We start from the raw sequence: 22,965 nt of genomic DNA, 5'->3' as shown, positions 1-22,965 counted from the left end.
ACTGTAAAATTAAAAATCAACCGGCATTATATTTGACTACCTCCTAGTCGAGTAGTGTGCACTCCGGTTTTCATGGGTACGCCACTCTGTCTCGGGTTCGATCCCCAGCCGAGTCAATGTACATAGATTAATTATTATTAGTTTTCGATGTTGTCTTGGGTCTGGGTGTTTGTGGTACCGTCGTTACTTCTGATTTTCCATAACACAAGTGCTTTAGCAACTTACATAGGGATTAGAGTAATGTTTGGATGTTGTCCAATATTTATTAAAATAGATTTTTTTATTATATTTATTTATGTGTGATTAATCTGCAAAATAATACAAAGGAGATACTAGTATAAATTATATTTAGGCATGATTTTATTTGTTATTATTATATAAGAGTATTCTTAAACTGTCATTAATAAATTATAACGAAATTATTGTTGTTATTAATATAATATTTCATTACATTTCCCGTTAATTCTGCGGTACAGGGAAATGAGTGCATATTGAAATAATTAGACCGTGTTGTGCGGAAAATGTAAACCTACAGAAGGACTAATAAAGTTGTACACATTTAAAAGAGAAAATCATTTTGTAGTGATATAACCCTGTTGAATTATATATATATTGTATAAAACTATGTCACTTATCACTTTCTGTGGTATGTATGCTTAGTTCTTTAAAATTACGCAACGGATTGTGATGCGGTTTTTTTAATAGATAGAGTGATTCGAGTGCAAGGTTTTTGTATTAAAAAGTAGATAATATAGTAAAGAAACACTGATAATTTAGGCAATTTCTACTTTATTTAATATTAGCATTGCACTCATGCGAAGCTGGGTCGGGTCTCTCGTGTATATTAAAATAAAATTATGCATCTTATTTTAAAGACATTTCATAACTTTTTAATATTTTTCGTTTAAATATTTTCAACGTTTAATACCGATTCTATGTATTTATATGTTTTTTTCTGTGACTACTCTAATTGAACAGAAATTTTGAACAAAACTATGAATTTGTTATGGAATATTATTCGAGGCGAAATTCCAGAAAAAATTTGAAACCTGGTTCAGTTTACTACACTCCGACGGATCTATTGTCGCAAAGACTTTAATATTGAAGCCTCCAACTGCGCTTTAGTGTAACAGATTTCCAATATCTCAGCTGGAGACGATTGCAGCGTCAGTAGACGTCATATTTTACTTTAAACAAGCTCTAACTTCGCGCTGTCAACAGGTGCAGCGTGGGGGAAATGCTATAACGTTCCTTTCAGAAATAATATGGAGCAAAGTCTGAAATTTATTTACAATATTAGATGTTTGAAATAAAGATTTCAAAGAGAATAAAAGGAGATCATTGTCGTGGTGGTAATAAAATTAAAAGGAAATCTTATACTTTTTTATAGATATTTGAATATAATAAAAAATTAAAGTAAAGTTACAGCCTGTATATTTCTCTCTACTGGAATAAGGCCTCCTCTTCCATTAAGGAGAGGGTTTGGAACACATTCCACCACGCTGTTCCAATGCGGGTTGGTGGAATGCACATGTGGCAGAATTTCAATGAAATTAGACACATGCAGGTTTCCTTACGATGTTTTCCTTCACCGCCGAGCACGAGATGAATTATAAAAACAAATTAAGCACATATACATAGTGGTGCTTGCCTGCGTTTGAACCCGCACTGGGCACTCTCGGCTCATAAATAAAATTAGATTTGACTGTAATATGTATACTATTGTATGAATAAAATTCTAAAACAAATGAAAGGGTTCCATTATTATTGGTAAACTGGTGGATTATATAACTATGGGTATGGTCTAGGTATCTCTTGTATGAATATTTAGAAAAGATGAACCTGTCAAATTATCGTATACCATAATAGATTTTTTAACATCGTTTTGACGTATACAATTTTGGGATGTTTTTCATGACCCCTACGTCCTTTCGAACCGCGCCTGACATCGACCTGCTGACCATAATGAAATATATCCAATACTGGTCTGAGTCCTTATGAGTATATTCAGATGTTCTCGATAATACACTTATAGCCGTATATACTCAAAAATATATAAAACCTTTTTGAAGTTTGTATAAAGATGATGCTTAGCGTTAATTTATTCTTTGAAGCATACATATTATAAATTTTATGAACGTCTAGAACGAGATATTCGAGAGCCCCTTATCCCTCTGATATTCTGAAGAGTCACGAGAGGAACTGTCTGTCTTGTCTTCATTATGCACATACATAATGCTCAAAGCAGGAATTTAATTTAATAATGACTAGGTGTTAGCTTTCCATCAATTGAAATACAATGTTAGATTTATATTAAAATTTAACTCCACGCTTTTCTTATCACCTGTAAAATCTTATTATATATTTAAAAATTATTTGTCGTAACTTATATTATTAGTGTAAGCCGATTGTCTTCGTAGCAATTATGGGGCGATAGTTGCTCATAAAAGTCGGGGTTATACTTATTTCGAATAGTAGAAAATTTAAGAGGATTTTTGATTGCAATTAATTCAATTGTTTCAATTTAACAAAGAATTAATTTATTCATATTACAGACCGGAAAAAAGGTATGGCTGTTTATACAGCACTAAAAAAAACATAGTTTGCATAAAAAAAACGTAAAAATTAAAGTAAATTGTTTTCGACAGCCTTCAATTCTAATTTAACTAAATTATTTTGACATATTACAGTTTACACATATTTGACATAATTAAAAAAAGTTTCATAATTTTAACGCAAAATCTATATAAGTGACTTGCAGTTTACAATGAAGGTTAATTGAATTAAAATCTTTCATAGTTTTAGAAAATTCGAAAATGTTTTTGAATGAACGCGAAATTTCGCGCGAGACCCACATAAATGATCAGTTAAAAACCTCTGATAAAAAAAGAAAGACAAAGGATACGGAATCTCAAAATAGAAGCAACAAAATCAAAAGCGATGCATTCGCTTTAGTATTTCCGGTAGTATTTTTATTATTAAAGAGAAAGCGCTTTTGACGTATTAACAAATAAACACGTCGTTTTATATTACCGGGAATTTATATTCACTTTTGTTGCTTCACATTATTTATCTGTGCATTTTGTTTTATATCCATTAGCTTTTTGAATTGGCCTTTTAAAAAATTTAAATCTCATCGATAAACATCGATAAATAAGGCATCTTACTCAGTATACCTTTATATTAATGATAAAAAGCATTTTGCATTTGTTGGTTCATATGTGAACCAGACCCCGGTTTTGCACGAGAACACTCGTACTAAGTATTCTACAATTTTTTTATTTACTACATCACATTAGAAACGTCAGAAAATGTCAGTGTTTCTTTATTATATTGTCCACGTATTATTTACAATCACTCTATTAAATAAATAAATAATAAATATGAGACAACATCACATAAATTACTCTGATCCCAATGTAAGTGGCTAAAGCACTTGTGTTATGGCAAATCAGAAGTAACGACGGTACCACAAACACCTAGACCCAAGACATCATCGAAAACTAATGATAATCTACATTGACTCGGCCGGGGATCGAACCCGGGACAGAGTGGCGTACCCATGAAAACCGGTGTACACAACACTCGACTACGGAGGTCGTCGTTCGTTAAAAACCGTATTAAAATTCGTTGCATTATTTTAAAGATCTAAGCATTCATAGCGAAAGACCTCGGTAAGCGACTTTGTTTTATACCATTTAATGATAATGATAATTTATGATAATAATTTTTAATGATCGAAAATACTACACAGTTTCTTTCGGTTCTTCCTAGTTAAATTAATTCAAAAGAGCTCTTTATGAACCATCTCAAAAAAGAATATTAATTTAAATGAGTTGGAACAGTAAATCGTTTCAATATTAACATACATTATTAACTCTTAGGTTTACATTAAAACTATGTTAATATGTTATTACTAAAATATATGAGTTAATCCCTAAAAGGAAGGTATAATGTTAATTTTGATTATTAGACCGGCTTAAAGTGGTAACTTAAATTACAGACATTTGTGTAGGCCGTATTAGTAGGATGGTAAATACATTTAGAAAATTAATATTGGACTGTAAACAAAACCACAAATAAAATGTAAACTAATTAAAAATTGTATTAATATTTGTTTTTTTAAGCTGTCAACAGATATACATTTAAAAAAAGAATACATTAAATTTCATAAATGGAACGTTAAAATTATCGCAAATGAATCAATTTCTCTACATCGAATCAAACAAATGCCACGGGTTAACTTTCGCAGTTATTTCAAAGTAATCACTTATGTGGATCGCTTTATTAATTCAAACGTAGCCAATCAATTTGATTTGTTCCCGAACTCCAAAAATTTTGATTAAACGTTCATAAACAATGGTTCGTAAAAATTGTAACGAACGGTTGTAATAAGAACGTTTTAATTTTGACAATAATTGGAGTTATTGTGCAAGCCCAGTAGTACCAATCAGTACCAACTTTTACTACCGCATAACAGCAATGCTTATTTTGTTGTATTACGGTTTGAAGGGTGTAACTACAGGTACAAGGGACATCTCACATTAGTTCCCAAGGTTGTTCTTGAATGGAACGTGTTATATTTTTACAGCGTCAATATCTAAGGGTGACTTTCCATCAGGTGACATATATGATTGTCCTAATTTATAAAAAAAATATATATCATTGATTGACGACCTCCATGTTCGAGTGGTGTGTACACCGGTTTTCATGGCTACGCCTCTCTGAAGTCCCGGGTTCGATTCCCGGCCTAGTCGAAATAGATTATCATTAGTTTTCTATGTTGTTTTGGGTCTGTGTGTTTGTGGTACCGTCGTTACTTCTGATTTCAATAACACAAGTGCTTCATCTACTTACATTAGGATCAGAGTAATTGTATGTGATGTTGTCTCATATTTATTTATTTATTTATTTATTTATTATTATTCTATAAATACGGTTATTTTCGAATACAACATAAGCTCTAAATTTTTTGATAATCTATATTATTTATATTAATATTATAAATCGAAAGTAACAAAGTCTGTCTGTCTGTCTGTCTGTCTGTCTGTCTGCCTGTCGCTCTTTCACGACCAAGCCGCTGAACCTAATTAGATGATATTTGTTATGAAGCAAACTTGAACTCCAAGACTAACTGCCTAACACAAGACAAACAACATCCTAAAACGCGAAAGAATCCGCGGGCGACAACCAGTCCAGAAATATAAAAATAAAAAAGACATTACTGAACCCTCACGTTTTCAATTCAAGCGTGATGATAAAAAAATCTACGCTCGTAATCACCCTGAAAGTACATTCCGATATAATTAGGTTCATTTCCTCGCGAGGATTTACGAACAAGAAATCGCTTTAATAATAAATGGTTTTGTTTAAATTCTTAATGAAGTACTTGTTTAAGGTCCGATGTATTTTACTTTTAAATTCGAACCGAATATAATTTTGTAGAGAATTATATTAACGTATTTTTATTTAATTTAATTTTTTTTTTTTTAAAGATAATTAATGATTCTTTCATTTTGTTTGTATATGATCCCCGATAGCTTGGTCGTTAGCGAAGCGATTTTTATCATTTTTGATTTGATTGGTTTCTTGTCGAAGGCAGTTTATTTGGAAACATCATTTTCACTACTCTTTGGATATATATTCATTATAAATCTTTTTCTAAACAACGACAATTATATAATCAGCGTTTGATATTTTCACAGAAATACTTAATTAACTTTCTCTTAAACATTTTTCCTCATGTATATATTTATAAAAGGTGTGTTATTTAAACGAATAAATCTATATTTTTAAGATCATTTACCGAACATCTAAATAGCGCAATATTGATGTTTTTGTTGTTCTCCATTTAAAAAATAAACAAATTACAATAATCGTTTCTCCGCCAAGGAACGTATTCAGAATTAATTACATTTCCCGAGCACTTAGAACCCTTTGTCCTTAACATAAGCGATGTCAAGAATATTCAATGAGTCACAAACACGCAGTCGATTAATTTGGCAAATAACGCTTCCTCTCCAACGCGATGTATGCCTCAATCTTATAGCTCCAACTCGCTTAATAAATCTTATAGTATCTGTATAAAGATATAATATTAATTGTCATGCCAATACATACCACGAAAGTCAAGATAGCTAGGATTTTCTACATCTTAATCAATGATTGTGTATCCACCATCTCGTATTAGAGCAGCGTGGTGAAATAAGCTCCAAACCTTTTCCTCTAAAGGAGGGGGACGACCCATCATTGGAAAATTTACAGGCTGTAATAATACATAACACATACTGGTCACTTTCTATTTACTTGAGATTTAGCTTGTTAATTGCCTAGTAGACACAATGCGTTTAACTAAACTGATTACAGGTTCAAACTTGAGCAAGCACTATTAAGTTATCTCGTGCCTAATATGTTTATTACTCGTATCTCGTCGAATTTGTAGCTCATCTAAAAAACAGCGAAAAACGTGTCACATTAATTCTGACGTGTGTATCCACAAATATGTTTAATATTTACTAGCTGTTGTCGCGACTTCGTACGCATTTTGATTCAACACAGATTCTAAAATAAAAGTAGTCTATGTTACTCCTTATTACATCAGCTATCTGCTATTGAAAGTGCTGTCAAAATTGGTCCCGCCGTTCCAGAGATTAGACGGAATGAACAAACAAACAGACAGAGAAATATTAATGTCCCGATCACAGCGCCACCAATTCAGTCATATCTACTCAAACACACACAATAACACCAAACATTTATGACTTTATGAGTTATATAAAATAAAGATTAAGTGTCATTTACATAAAAGTGGAATTGAACGCGCCACCGTACTTTTTATTATCTTTAAAAGGTCTTATAAAAAATATCATGAGGCGCTCTTAAATAACAATTTTGCAGCAAGCGTTTTCTCATCTAAATTAGGAGCAATTATATGCCCCTTTTATAATATCATACATTTAATGACGGAATATACAATCAACTCCGGTAACTTCAATTTCTTCAACATAATGCTGGCTGTTTTACAAAAACGTTGTAAAATAAAAAGTTTGCATGTTTGTCCTCTTTGTTCCAAAGCCAATAATCCAATTGCGATACTTTGGTGAGTTGTTCTTTGTTATATTATACCGACAAGCAGTGATTCATAGTACTTATATGTTCCGTTATAAAGGATGAGTGAGCCAGTGTACAGGCATATTATCTTACTTCAAAGTTGGTAGTGCATTGGTAACGTAACAAATGATTATTTTTTTTACGACAACAATGACTCTGGGTAGTCGCTATCACTTATCATCAAGGCAACAGGGGCGTAGCTATATCTATCATATCTGTGGCACCCGGACCACGGGAACCAAAATACCCTTCTTAAGAGCCCCAAAACATTTTTTTGTACGGGGCCTCGTCGAAGCACGCTACGCTTCTGTGTGACACGTCAAGCAGTTTCAAGTCAACGTACACCAAAATGAAAAAAAGCCATACTTTGGATATAATAAGTCTTAAAAACATACCTTAAGGCTTAATTCTGAATAGCCATAATTGTCAATGGCTACTAAGTTAAGCGATTCTATAAGATAACATCATCATTTTCCTGGCCATATCCTCATTTCGACCTCGTCCGTGATGGCCATTTGCTGTCAGCTAATGAACATTTGGACGAAACGATGGTAGTAAACATCAGCTTACAGTATTTTTGAGGTTATCTCGGAAAAACAAGAAAAATCTCGCAGTTTGATGTAGGTGTTTTCCTACATTCACGTTTAACGACGTATTTATTGCGAGAAAGTAATAATATATTACCGCCATTTGTTTTTATAGCGTTAGTCAAATAAATAGTTGATTCGTGAGTAAATACTAAGTCCGTAAAAATTAAAGTTGCACTTATCTTGTAAATATACTTCGTTTTCATAAGTTTAAGTAGTTTATGACTAGTATTAAGCTATAAATACATTTAATAGCAATATCAGTAAAAAAATATAAACCAGTTTGAACTAGAGATACTAGATAGGTAGATAGGTTGGGTGTATTTGGGAAAACTGAATAGGGATGTGTTAAAATATACGACTAGTTATCACACGGCTTCGCACGCTAGGGTTAGTCATCTGGTATTAAGAATGAAAATGAGGATATATATGTTTAGAGTTCGAACTTGTTTCTTAAAGAACTTTCGCATTTATATTATTAGTATAAATGACAACACACCTCAGTGATTCCACAGACAGTATACTTATAGAAGTAAATCAAACGGAACCTACCCTTTGGTCCCAAGTACTTCTTACCAAACACGCCCTAATTATTTTAAAACTATATATGAAATGATTTGGTAAAAACGTTAAAAATGTATTCAGTTTTGAGTTATTTATTTAAAAATATTTTGTTTTTTTTTTAGAGTGCGGAATCGAAGAGTGCTCAGAGGGCTGCAGAAAAGGAAGCTCATGCGATTGCAACCCTAAGGACACTGATGTTTGTAAGTATACGTTACTATATGCACAATATTTTAGTGTGTATTAATAAAATAGCAGTTCTGACGATTTTAATAAACGCAAAAATATTTTTGCGAATCGGCCTTGGAGATGCTGAAGCGATTCGGACAAATAAAAAACTATTTAGCTGTTAATATTGCCCGAAATAATATAACGTACTTATAAATACTTGACTAAGTTGTTTTTTCTGTTCTTAGTTTGTGCCGAGAGGCCACAAATAACATCTCCAATATCATATACGCTGTCCATGACACGATGTTTTATTAGTTTATTGATTTTGGATCACAAAAATTACAAATATCCAAGAATACTGTCATATCTATATTTTAATTATAAAGCTGGATGGAACAAACTGTTCCTTTTCTAGAGCAAATAGTCATTTAGAGAAGTACTTTTTGCGCAATCCGAATTTAAGGTACTTGACACGACATGGCTAATTTACAATAAATCGATAGTGCAATGGTCGAATACCTACTAGCTCTACTCAAAATCCAATAATTAAACGATTTTTGTATTTTTCAGCGTCCGCCCGATTTGAAACGAGATTACAAATAATGGACCAAGGTGATTCCAACATATCTGAAGAAATCGTTAAACAGGTAAATATATAAGTTCATTCATATCGCTGTATTAAAAACTATGTATTTAACCTAAGATTTTAATTGTATCTTGTACTATTATTTCCATTTCAGATAACAAATTACTTGAGAGCATCTAATATAACACTACACGATGATATCGAAATCTTAAATATAAGGTATGTTATTCAAATTAAATCAAATGTACTTTATTTATGTAGGCTTTCACAGGCACTTTTGAATCGTCATTTAAACAACGAGGTATATCAAGCGAATCTACCACCGGTTCGGAAAGTATATTCTATGGAGAAGATGGTTCTTCTCCATAGAATATACTTTCTCTTGCTGGTGCAAGAAATTTAGTAGTTACTCTTTTTCAACAATTATAAATACAGTCATATTAGTCAAACACAATTATAAATATGTAATAAATCCTGCCTGCCTATACTTATCAGAGAAGTATTATCAAATATTTTCAAATTAGTTGTCAAGTAGTAAGTAAGTTCAAAGTTTTATATCATTTTGTTTAATGTGTAAACATAATTTTGATTTGTAATGTTTCATTTCGTGATTGTTTCAAACGGTTTGAAATGCTGTTGCAACGATTTTTACGATTATTTCAAACTAGCAACTAGCTCCGCACGTGTCCAACACTGAAACTAAATATACTACAGAATTTGTTAATTTACGACGTCACATTAGTTACTTCTAAAATACCAGTGTATCTTTACTATATTACCCACCTATTATAAACAAAAACCTTCCTCTCGAATCACTCTATCTATTTAAAAAACCGCATCAAAATACGATGCTCTATTAATGTAAGCATACATAGGCACAGACCGCTGTCTGCTACCGTTGTCAGTACCGCTGGAAGCGACTTTCTTTTATACTATGTAATGATCAAAAAGTAAGAATAAAGTTAATCCATGATAACAATATTCCTAGTTCTCCCGCAGTGTAAGTTAAATTAAATATGTTGTTAATGTATTCGCAGTTCCCCCGAAGCGTCCGGTGCACGAACGGTGTGGTTGCGTGTGTGGGGTGCGCGGCGTGAGGCGGGTGCATTACGAACAGCGCTCGCGCGCCTCGCCGCCACGCGCTCGAGAACCGACCGGCTGCGCTTGCTACCCGCCACTCTGCACTTCGATATGCAACCTGCACTTAGCTTACACGTAAGTTATTACTGTTTACATGTATATCGACTTACTGTTTAATCAACAACAATAACAGCCTGTAAATTTCCCACTGCTGGGCTAAGAGCTTCTCTCCCCTTGGAGAAGGTTTGGAACATATCCCACCATGCTGCTCCAATGTGGGCTGGATTAACATGTGGCAGAATTACGTTGAAATTAGACACATGCAAGCTTCCTCACGATGTTTTCCTTCACTGCCGAGCTCGAAATGAAATACAAACACAAATTAAGCACATGAATATTCTGTGGTGCTTGCCTGGGTTTGAACCCGCAATCATCGGTTAAGATGCACGCGTTCTAACCACTGGGCTATCTCAATTCACTGCTTAATGGGATAAAAATATTTGGAATACCAGTCCATTGAGTAAATAGTGGGAATTCTATCATATCAAATAAACATTCATTTAATATATACAGAAAATTACAATTGGAAAGTTAATGAGTTATTATTATCTTAATTCATATGTAAATTAAGGTTGCACAGCTCTGTTACGTCTCCTGTCTTGCTAGCTTGTGCAAGTAAATGAACACTACCTATAATTAAATACAACATAGGAATAAAATATATGAATTATTCATTAAAAGATATTGACAACTGTCAAAACCACTCAAGTAAAATTAATATTACCAAAACATTTAAATAAAATTTTAGAATCGCAATACTTATGTATTTCATACGGTAATATAGAATTTTGCAATCCACTTGAATTTAAATTCCTTATTTATTTAAAGATGAAACTCCCTAACCGAGTCGCCTCGATGGCGCACGCCGCGTGAATCGATGGAAATATATAAAAATATTTATCGTCGTATTGTTTTCTTAAATAGTTCTGAAGAAAAACGCAACGCTATAGAATTGAATAGTTTTCTTTTTAAATACCAAAAGTATACATGTAATAAAATTGGAGTGTAAATTTGTAATATTAAAATAGCCGGTTTGAACTAATCATGTATGTATACATGGTATACTAAAATAACAGTTTTTACAATTTTTGTCTATCTGTCTGTCTGTTTATCCCGGCTAATTTCTGGAACGGTTGGACCATTTTTGGGACGGGACTATTACGAGCAGATATCTGATATGATAAGGAGTAACTTAGGCTACACATACATACATGTACATGCATATATATGATGCACTTAAGATCAGGGGTTGAAATTTTTAAAAAAGAAGAGTAACGCAAAGAAATGGGTAGCTAATTAATTAACTTGAACCTATATTATATATCTCATGATGAATCAGTCGATGTATAGATTACGATGTGTCAGTAAATTTTTCTGATTGTCATATACGCAAATCTGTTCACACAACGCCCTCAAACATCCCGATGACCAAGGCTAGATTAAAGACTCGCTCTATTTCCTCATCTCGTTTAATGCAAACGTTCAACCACCAAATCGATCTACTTCGAGATTTTCTACGTAGCCTCCCAAGGTCATCCTAGTGCAGGAGACATTTCGCAAAGTCGTAAACATTTCAAATAGGTGTCAAATAATTCAGCTTAGTGTGCAAGGGACATTTAAATGTAAAAACAAAGAAATAAAGATCCAGTCCACTGAATGGCGAATGAATGAAAAGCTTCATATACTTACCGTACAATATAGTCCAGGATCACCGCATTTATTGTCCAGTGACTTTGTAAAATATTTTCGAGGCTTTATCGCCGCTTCGTAAACTACAGTGAATTATTGTGAACGACAAGCGGGAGACGAGACGCTACCGATTCCACACAAAGCCCTTGAGATTTATGGCGGCTGGAATGTCGGTTTTCCGTTATATTTGTATTTACAGAGATAAACTCGTGTCACTCAAATGGAACAAGATTCAATCTTGTTTTTACATGGATAATGCTTATGATATAAAAATATTAACTTCTCGTTAATTGAATGGAAAACATGACTCTTTTAAAAGTATGATAAACGATAACTATTCTTGGAAGGGCTTTGTGCAAGTCCATCTGGCTTAGTATCACCCACTCATCAGATATTCTACCGCCAAATAACACTACTTGGTATTATTGTGTTCCGGTTTGAAGGATAAGTTAGTCAGTGTAACTACATGTACAACGGACATAACATACTCGTATTGGTTCCCAAGTTTGGCACGTCTTAACTATTCAACCTACACGTTTTCTGAGGCACCTGGCATCTACACGCAAACTAACACTCAAAAACAAATTATAGTTTTAACTCACTTACTTGTCTTGTTTTTGATGGCTATTTTATAATTCTGCAAATCCAGAATTCCAAATTGGATTCGAGCCAATAGAGTATTAATTCATCATCGAGTGAAATACTCAAAGCACTTACACGCACGCCATTTAACAAAAAAGTCATTGTTATTGTTCAGTTCGCAGATTTTTTTATTATAAATCGGTTATTTTAATATTACAATAGACACTAACATTTAATTATATCTATGTATATCAGACGTGTCAGGAGAGTAACAAGCACAACACAAGACTTTGTACAATGACGATATAATTAATATTTTTTTGTAATATACATAATCAATATCATTCTCCTGCCCTTATCGCAATTTTATTTGGGGTCGGCGCAGCATGTCTTCTCCTTCCATACTTCTCTGTCAGACGTCATCTCACAAGTAACATTCTTTCTAGCCATATCGTCTTTCACACAATCCATCCATCGTTTCCTTGGTCGTCCTCTACCTCTATATCCATCCACAGTCATGCTCAAGGCCTTCCTCACAATGTGTTCCTCATTCCTTTCCGCATTACATGCCCATACCATGATAGCCGCCTTCCACATAACTTCTCGGCTATCGGTGTCACTTTCAAACTTCCTCTTATGTACTCATTCCTTACTCTACCCATTCGCGTTACACCACACATTCCTCTCAGCATTCTCATCTCCGAACATGCAATTGTCTTTCAGTCATCCCTTTTGTAGCCCAACACTCTGATCCATATAGAACAGTAGGTCTGAACATCATCAATATATCAAAAAATATATAAATAACATTCTATCCCATATTTTTATATGTTAATATAGCGTTTATATAAAATATTATAAAATAAAATATTTATAAAAAGAAATTTACTCGGTACTTACAATAAATATCAAGTACGATAAAATACAAACGCAAATACCCCATAATTTCTTCCCACGGAGTTATCCTCCGCACGAACTTGTGCAGTAAGGGATATAAGTAAAAAGTTAGAAGTGGCATTCAATATTTATTGCAACTTGCACAACATGGCCACCTGCTTCCCGGTGCACTTTCATATATAACACTTATTTGTTTCAATTATGCCTTGAAAATGTTGCATTATTTTTTAGATTACTGTATTATTAGACTCGGTTATAATTATATTTTACTATGAGATTTCGTGTAAACTCGAAATTACAAACAATTAAAATGGTATTTAAATAACTGAAAAAGTACCGATAACTTAGTAGTAGTTTGTCACTATTCGAAACAATGGTCTTAGATGTGATACAAAATACCTAAACAAATCAAGATCCCGCAAAGCTGGGACGGTAGCTAGTCTATATATGCAATTATTCAGAAGTTTTAATCTTAGCCAATAAAATCGAATCCAAGCTCTTTATTAAATATAGAAGCATTTCACTTATTGTTTGGAAAAATTAAATATACCACCATCAAAATAACGAAAACCAAATAGACGACATCACAGAACATTCAATATATAATATTTACAATAAAATAATTTTTAGTCCAATAAATTTTTACAAGTAATTCGAATCGTGAAGCGCTATATAATATTTAAAAAAAAGGCGCACCGTTAAAAACATAAAAATACATACATAAAACGCGTTCTCAATTGTATTTTGACTAACTAACATAACCTAAAACTTTGAATATAATATTTTATCATCACTGTTTGGCAAGCGCCCCAATTTTAAAATATACAAACCATAATTGTAGTCTAGTTAAAATAGGATTTAAAAGCAAAACTTGTGTAAAACTGCGGTAAAACATTTTCTATTACATTAAAAAGATCAAAAGTTGAAAACTTCGACTTTAACTCCGCTATAAAATTCGCCATCATCGGCTGATGTCGCTTCGTCGAAAGTTTAATTATTTACTATATGCAAGTTTAAGGACAGGCTAAGAGAATATCTACACGATTGCGGTGAGATGTCGTAACTTTATTTGATAGGATTTGAATTTTCAATTAAGTATTTTTTTTAATGAGAGATATTAGTTTTGGAGTTCATGCCATTCCACCACGATGTTCTAATGTGTATTTTTTAGAGATACGTAATGTTTCGTCCAACTTATGCAAAACTCCGTAACGATGTATTCATTCACCGCTAATCACGAGATGCATTTGACAAATTCTCATAAAAAATCAATGATATTTACTAGATCTTGGACTCAAAATGGTCGTTAATTATTCACGTAATACAGAACAATTCCTTCAAGATGATATTGTTAACGTTAAATTTTATCAAAATTGATATAACAAGAGCAAATTGAATGAAAATTAAGTACCTTGTTAAAGTAGTTTAAGTCAAACTGGCTCGTGGCCAGCTTCACTAAACACCGCGTTAACCTGAATTAGCACAGATATTATAATAGCCGAGAAGAATTTAGCTAAAACGTTAACAGAATCTAACAGTGTTTCATTTCCTTAAAAGTTTGCACATTTGTATTGAATTACATTCGTTTTATGCAACACAGTATGCGTGTAATTTATGCCAATAGTTACTGAGTTAAAAATGTATTGAATAAATTTTTTTGGTAAATAAAAATACGTTGTTTATCTCATGTTTACAACAACAACAACAATAGCCTGTAAATTTCGCTGAGCACGAAATGAATTCTAATAATAAAGACAAATTAAGCACATGATGTGATGTGATGTGATGAGCTGATTCGGTGCTTGCCTGAGTTTGAACCCGCAATCATCGCACGCGTTCTAACCACAGGGCCATCTCGACTCATCTCATCTCTTTCTGTCATAATTGATTTGAGACTTGAAAGAAGTAGACACAAGTACAACATTTTAGTTAAAAATGATAGTAATGAATTATATATAAAGTTCTTGTTATAGCTCCTTGGCGCCAATAATAAACATAATACAATATACATAAAATTACAATAAACATAAAATTAAACTCAAAATATACTTTATTGAGGTAAGCTTTTGCCAGTGCTTTTGAATCATTTATTTAACAAAGTATATTAAATAAATCTACCGTCGTTTTGGAATGTAGATTATACCGAGATGAACCGGCAAAAAACTCAATAGTTACTGTTTTAATATATGTGTAAAAGTATACATAGTTATGTTGATTTTTAATCGTATAATAACTTAGAACTAAAAAATACATACATACATGGAACCGGCTAAACTTTGTCAATGAATCCGACAAAATGTAATAAGAAACTCGTAAAATATCGTACAGTGCATAGATTGAGGCATAAAAATTTCATTACGCAGTAAAATGTGTCCATAGCTACCGACATATCTCGCGAATTGCCATGTAAATTTCGTCTTTTATTGCAGGCATTGATCGTGAACCAGCGCCCGGAGGTGTGGGAAGGCTCTGAGTTTATTCTAAGTTGTATGGCGTATGGATCACCAGAAATAGCGTTTACCTGGTATAAAGATGGAGTCAAAGTGAATTTTAATGGTACTACAAGGTAAAGTAAGATAAAATAAATAAAATCTATACTAAATATTTTACAAAGTCGAAATACAAAAAATATTCCATATTTAAATTTCCGTCAGTCAGATGTCGTAAATATAGATCAATGAAGATTATCGTCTTTTTAAAGCATATCAAGGCGCATTGGCAAATGATCCATCTGATGGTAAGTAGTCACCACTGCCCATAGACATCGGTACCGTAAGAAATTTTTACCAATACTTTTTTTGCAAATCGGCCACCGCTCTTGGAACCCAGGAGCCTCTACTTGCATTGCCTAACAGTTAACACATCTTTCAAAATGTACCAACACAATACTAAATATTGCTACTTGACGATACAGTATATGATGAGATATCTTAATAGTTTCAACGGACCTGCGTATAACCCTGCCACCATACTTCTTCTTTCTATCTATCCTTACTATAATATATTCAATATTTACAGGGACATTTGGACGCGTACTGTAGCCGAAGATGCGTTAGGGCGAAGGATGTCAGTACTTGGTATATCAGAAGCCAAGAAGTCTGATAGTGGAAGATGGTCATGTTCAGCAGACGACGCAGGAAGAAGGAGATGTAGTGCACTTAGACTGACGATACTCAGACCTCCTGATATACGACTTGTACCGTCAACTCTCACCGTAAATAAGGTCAGTCAAATGTGTTAGCGAGCAATTTCATACAGTTAAAATATTTTTGTAACTTTTAGTTCACATTTAGGGATAGAAATGTCTTATTTTTAAAATTAATAATTTAAATATTTTATGTATTCAATATTTCATTAATTATTTATTTTACTATGTAAAATTATATATAATAAATGAATGTTGTACATGCTCCAAATATTATAACTTAAGTCAAAATTAAAAAAAAATCTTTAATCAAGCAACATCCAAGCTATACAAGCACTTTTGAATCGTCATATAAAATTGTAAATGACTTGGATTCAATTGAAAGCTGACGATCCCATAGTATACAAATTTTAACGTTTCCGTCAATTTTCTTTTCAAAAACAAAATCTTTGGTATAATGTGGTCATTGTGACTTCCATCTTTCATATCTGTAACTGTACCTAGTAAATTACTATCAAATGAACTGACGGATAGTCAAAATTCTAGGGTGATAATGTAAGCATCACATGTTTGGCTGGCGCTGGTCGAGTACACGGCGCTTTGGGGTTTAGTTGGGCGAGAGAGAGGTCGCTTCTCCCGTTAGCACCAGGGCGTGAAGTATGGGAGGATCTATACCCTGCTGGGAGTGTCTTGAAACTATATAATGTCCAGGTTAGTACTTCTTCCGCTAAATAATGACCAATTTATTAGAAGAAAACCGGTTCATTAAAAGATAAACAATTTTCACCCTTTTTTTTATAATTTCAACAATTGTGGTATCTAAATGAATTTAACTAACACTGAATTCCACGGAAGCGTATAAATGCATTAAATTCCTTTTTAAATTGACGATTAATAAATGGGATTATCTAAAATAAATGTAAAGCATTAAATAAGTTTTAGCTGAATATCAATTTTGAGATATAATAATAACTTTCTTAATCCTGACAAAAATCACAAAAGCCATTATACCAGCTAATTAAAATCAATTAGGTAGCCTTAATGACAAAAAAATCAATAGCATTAATTAGCACATCGTATCCTGATAATGACTGTAGTAAGAATCATAGAATGATAGAGACAAAAAGTATATCATTTTTACACAATTATCTCGATTTATTTCTAGAAATCTGGCGAATTTCGTTGTCAAGTCTCCTCGGTAGCTGGCACTAATGCGAAGGGAGTTACGATGTGGGCACTTGGTGTCAAGGATGAGGCCTGTGAAAGTGAGGCGTCACATGGTCTACGATGGCCGAAGACAGCTCCAGGGGCTCATGCTTCTGCGGCTTGTCCACCAGGACATACTGGAGAATCAACCAGGTATACTATATGTATAATATCTAAGCTCAGACTAGTTCAAGTGTACACATTGAATTAACTCGTAATTAGTATATCGAGAATCATTAACTATTACGGCACATACAACAACAAACAACAACAGCAGCCTGTAAATTCCCAATACTGGGCTGAAGGCCTCCTCTCCCTTTGAGAAGAAGGTTTGGAACATATTCCACCACGCTGTTCCAATGCGGGTTGGTGGAATTCCAATGCGGGTTGGTGGAAGGGCACATATAAAATACCAAAATAACGCATTCAATTATATCCTTAATTGTAAGCGCAACAAGATAAAATATCATATTTCACAATTATGCTCCTATATTAATGATGTACTCAGATGGAAAAATGTACAAGACAGAAAGAAGTCAGAAATTCATACACGTGCCAATATCCAGCACCGAATACAAGATTAATTATAAAGTCGAGACACGTGGAAACTCAATGGATTTGTTTGCATTTGAATCTTGAGTTAAAGAGCCTACAGATTGATAATCAATCGTCTTTAATCTCTGTTCGTGTTAACGCTTAAATAGCTCATTCAATATCGTATTTTATACTTTACATTTTAAATAAAAGTAAAATTGGATGTCTCCATTAAAGGCTTTTAAAAGAATTAAAGAATTATTTATCATAAAACAGAATTATTGCTTAATGAGTTTTCTTGACTCATTAGCAACCTCGCTTAAGTCTTTCAATTGCTTTAAACTGCTAATAAAGTTAACTTCGGAAGTTTTAAATTAATTCGTGGAAATATTAACTGGTCAGTAAATTAGCTTACTTTGTTATTGTTCGAGTTTTATTTCATTAATTTGTATATTTCTTAGGTTTTGTGAACCAAAAACAACTCAACATGGTGTGAAATGGAATCTTCCAGACTTTTCTGGATGTGTCGCTGATTCATTAAAAGACATTCATGAACAGGTAAATTTATGAAGTTCATCTTGTAATCTTTTATTTGTATTGAGTCCAAAATAGATTTTAAAAAGACCTTTTGTCTATGTTATGGTCTCCGACTTGACAATATCGGAAAGACGCCCAACCTATCATATAGGTTTCCTCACGATGTTTTCTTTCACCACCGAGCACGAGATTAATTATCCATACAAATTAAGGCCAAGAAAATTCTGAGGTACTTGCCTGGGTCTATATCCAAAATCATCACTTGGCAATCGATTGGCCATTTCATTAACACCTATCTTTAATTGTGTTTAAGTAATGGCTATCATTTTCAGTTCACGCGTATATCCTACGGCTATTCCTGGGATAACGTCTCGAACGTGGCTCATCAGTATGGGGCGGTTCTGCGATCTTTGCCAGCTCATCCTGGAGAAGGCACTCTTCCACTGCAGCATGCACGAGAAATGTTACAGTACTTACAATCTCCGGCCGGAAAACCTAAAGACAAGCAAGACAGCGTAGAGCACCTTCTTATCATTTATGACACGCTGCTCAAACATCCTGACGCGTTCTTGGATGAGGAGGTTGGACTCTGTTTGAATTAAATTTATCTTACCTAATTTATCAAATACAAATATGATTTAAAAAAAAATAATAACGTTATTAGTTTAGGAAAATAGATGAATTATCAAAGAGGAAATAGATGGAATAGATCGTTTGCCAAAAGAAAAATATCTGAATTAAAATATTTTTATTCAAATTAGGTTATCTAAGCAGTTACGAATATTAAATTTAATATATGCAGCAAATATATCCACGACGTTGATATTGTTTAAGCTGCCAAGATACTCAAAAAAAAATTCATACACAACACAATAGACAACTATAAACAATCTTATTGATATAATCTAATAACTTCATTTATTAACATTACATTATCTGTATTTATAAAAGGTTTCTTTACGAAATACAAACTTAAAAAAAAAACGTAACTTATTTACTTAACTTAAAAAGAACTTATAACTTTTCCAGAAAATCTACGACCTTCAAAACGCAGTCGTAGATACGGCAGCAATGAAAGATAACCTCGACCTTCATTACCAAGAGTTCGCTGTGAAGAGTAAGCAAGTGCGGGAGGACAGCGCGGCGCACTTCACCTTTACACCAAATCCCAGCACCGATGAATGGCTGCTGACGTCGACTGGTGTGGAGCTGCTGGCTAGGACTGGGAACGCTTCGGTCGTGGCCGTCCAGTACCACAACATAGCTGCCCGACTGCCGTCCCTGAGAAGATCTATTGAATTCAAGTAAGACTAACTATTGAACTCATTAAAAGGAACTCTGTCTTTCTAAATTTCTGTGATCAGAAAATTATATTTAACAATAAATTTCAAATATAAACTTGTACTTACTACGTATAAATATCGTTATATTTACATACTATAAATTGATGTTAGTTATTGAAAATAAATTTAAAACGCACTGGGGAAAGAAAGTTTTATGTAATTTAATTATCTTTGGTTTTTCGGAGTTTTGTTTTTTGATTATTGTTTTATAATATGAATATTTTTTTATACTCCTGTTGTATTTTATATATTTTTTTATTTTAGTATTTTGGTTCTTTTATTTATTTTATTTTTATGTTGACGCTACTCTCCCCGGTGACGTGTGTGTAGCGCGTCATATTCTAGGAGCAGCCGCGAAATGGAATACCGGCTGGCGTCTGCGCAGGTGCAGCTCGCCGCCAGCCACGTCGATACCACGCTGCATCACACCGTTACACTGTTGTTCGTCCACTCCAAAAATTACACCGCCATCGGTGAGTATTGCAATATTACAAGATAAAAGATCCTATTTTATACACCTGTTATATTCAAAACTAAATATTTCTACGTACGGTACTACACATCATGGAAAGTGATTCAATTTTGGCAAGAATAACTTAGTTGTTTTTTTTTTCAGCTTCGAAATTGGCTTGTGGCTTACGAACAGCATCCGAACCAAGCACATGGGTAACAAAAGCCTGTGAGGTGCGGATACCGGAACCTACCCACGTCGCCTGCCGCTGCCGTGGCCTCGGAACTTATGGCCTCTTCACCATCGCTAGGTCTACCCTTGTAAGTGTCCTAATATTATTATTAATGCCAAGAATGATAGATCACATATTTTACTGACATAAAGTACAACAAAGTTAAGTAATACAAAAAAATAATAATACATTATATTTTCAGACAGACGTAGAGAAGGATCTCCGAGGGGTTGTTAAGATAACTGTCGGCTTGGGAGGCGCCATGTGTCTCGCCGCAGCAGCATTACAATTGCTGAGCTTGGTGCCAGGAAGGAAGGCAAGGCTACCTGTACTCTTAAAGGCGGTGACAGCGGGAACCCATTCCGCCGCCGTCCTGACGCTTTTAGAGTGTGATACAAGACAGGTACATTATATAATAACATTTAACCTGAAAAACTCATTACAACACATATTTCATTTCCATCTTTATTATAAATAGATAGTGGAATAACTTTTTTTTTTTTTTTAATTTACTCGACATCAAACTAAATAACAGCCTATGGTGTTTATGAAAAAATTGCGTTTTTTTTTTAATATAAATTATATAAATATGAGACATCACATAAATTACTCTGATCCCAATGTACTACTGCTACAGCTACTTAGCTGAAGCACTTGTGTTATGGAAATCAGAAGTAACGACGGTACCACAAACACCCAGACCCGAGACAACATAGAAAACTAATGATAATCTACATCGACTCGGCCAGGAATCGAACCCGGGACCTCAGAGTGGCGTACCCATGAAAACCGGTGTACACACCACTCGACGACGGAGGTCGTCACTTGTCTGATTTATTATATTCAATGCATACAGGAAGAGGCTTGTCCCGGCGCTCTGGGGTGGGTGTGCGCGGCGTGCTGGTGCGCGGGCTGCGCGGCGCTGTGCGCGCAGCCGCTGCTGCTGCAAGCCGAGCTGGCGGGCCGGGCGCAGCGCGTGCCGTCCGTCGCTCTACTTGCAGGTGAAGCAGTCGTCAATGCAATATTGACACAACACAACACACTCACACACACACGGAATCGATTGATACATACATATAAATTATATTAAAACATATAAATCAAAGGTCAATAGTGCAATAGTTTTGGCCCCATTTTAAAAAGACAGTTTGTTCCTGACTTAGCCTATTGGCGTCCCCACTGTTTAAAGGTTAAAATTGAAGGGGTAATATTTGCAATGTGTTACACTAAAGAATTAAATAAAAAAAATACCTCTGACCTTACAACTATTTTCAAACCATAAATTTAATAATTTAATAAGTATGAATTGCAATGAAATTTCCAGGAGTGTGCACATTAGCGTGGCTGACAGCGCGGCTGTGGGGCGGCGCCCCGCTGCAGCTCGGAGCGGCGGCGCAGGCCGTGTGCGCGGCGGGCTGCGCCATGCTTGCGGTGCTTTGCTTCGCGCTGGCCGTCTGTGCTGCCCTAAGGCTGCGAACCATCACGCACAAGGTCCCAGCCGAGCGGAGGACCTATCTACGAGACAGGTAATTTTTATAGCTCCATATTTGCTAATGGAGTTTTGCAGACATTTACACTACATTAATTTGTAGTCAGCACTAGGACCACGCCATTTACGCGGCGACTTTTTACACGCGAAGAGCTGAGATAACCTAGTGGTTAGAACGCGTGCACCTTAACTGATTATTGCTGGTTTAAACCCAGCAAGCACCACCATATATATGTGCTTAATTTGTGTTTATAATTGATCTCGTGCTCAACGGCTAAGGAAAAATCGTGAGGAAACCTGCATGTGTCGAATTTCATCGAAATTCTTCCACATGTGCATTCCACCAACCCGCATTGGAACAGCGTGTTGGAATATGTTCCAAACACTCTCCTTAATGGAAGAGGAGGCCTTATCTCAGCAGTGGGAAATGTACAGGCTGTTACTTTACTTTACTTTACTTTACTACTTTACTGGGACCACGACTTGGTTGATGCATATACTGAATATATATATATATATATATAACTATTTCATTTGAAGGAGCACAGCTGTATAACTCTTTGCCTCTAAGTGTTGTAAATTCAAAATCTCTAAATATATTTAAAAAAACGATTAAGAACCCATATATTAGATGATTTCACTGATCTTGTTTAATATCACTACTGTTTATTATTTGTAATATCTTAATTGTAGTTATAATTTAAA

General features: G+C 34.2%; 1 protein-coding gene across 1 annotated transcript in view; it reads left to right on the top strand.

The window, feature by feature from the left end:
• The window catches only part of LOC124538624, a 560,620-nt gene that overhangs the window by 533,891 nt on the left and 3,764 nt on the right, over window positions 1-22,965 (top strand). Inside the window, exons 6-21 of the mRNA XM_047115740.1 lie at window positions 8,384-8,461; window positions 9,000-9,076; window positions 9,170-9,234; window positions 10,053-10,230; window positions 15,753-15,889; window positions 16,342-16,546; window positions 17,015-17,179; window positions 17,634-17,827; window positions 18,670-18,766; window positions 19,078-19,326; window positions 19,775-20,049; window positions 20,419-20,561; window positions 20,705-20,859; window positions 20,974-21,174; window positions 21,628-21,772; window positions 22,096-22,297. Of these exons, the coding sequence (XP_046971696.1) occupies window positions 8,384-8,461; window positions 9,000-9,076; window positions 9,170-9,234; window positions 10,053-10,230; window positions 15,753-15,889; window positions 16,342-16,546; window positions 17,015-17,179; window positions 17,634-17,827; window positions 18,670-18,766; window positions 19,078-19,326; window positions 19,775-20,049; window positions 20,419-20,561; window positions 20,705-20,859; window positions 20,974-21,174; window positions 21,628-21,772; window positions 22,096-22,297 (2,566 nt within the window). The remainder of the gene's footprint in view (window positions 1-8,383; window positions 8,462-8,999; window positions 9,077-9,169; window positions 9,235-10,052; window positions 10,231-15,752; window positions 15,890-16,341; window positions 16,547-17,014; window positions 17,180-17,633; window positions 17,828-18,669; window positions 18,767-19,077; window positions 19,327-19,774; window positions 20,050-20,418; window positions 20,562-20,704; window positions 20,860-20,973; window positions 21,175-21,627; window positions 21,773-22,095; window positions 22,298-22,965) is intronic.

This window comes from Vanessa cardui, chromosome 20, assembly GCF_905220365.1.
Source record: "Vanessa cardui chromosome 20, ilVanCard2.1, whole genome shotgun sequence".
NCBI lineage: Eukaryota > Metazoa > Arthropoda > Insecta > Lepidoptera > Nymphalidae > Vanessa > Vanessa cardui.
This window is presented reverse-complemented; position numbering and strand designations above follow the sequence as displayed.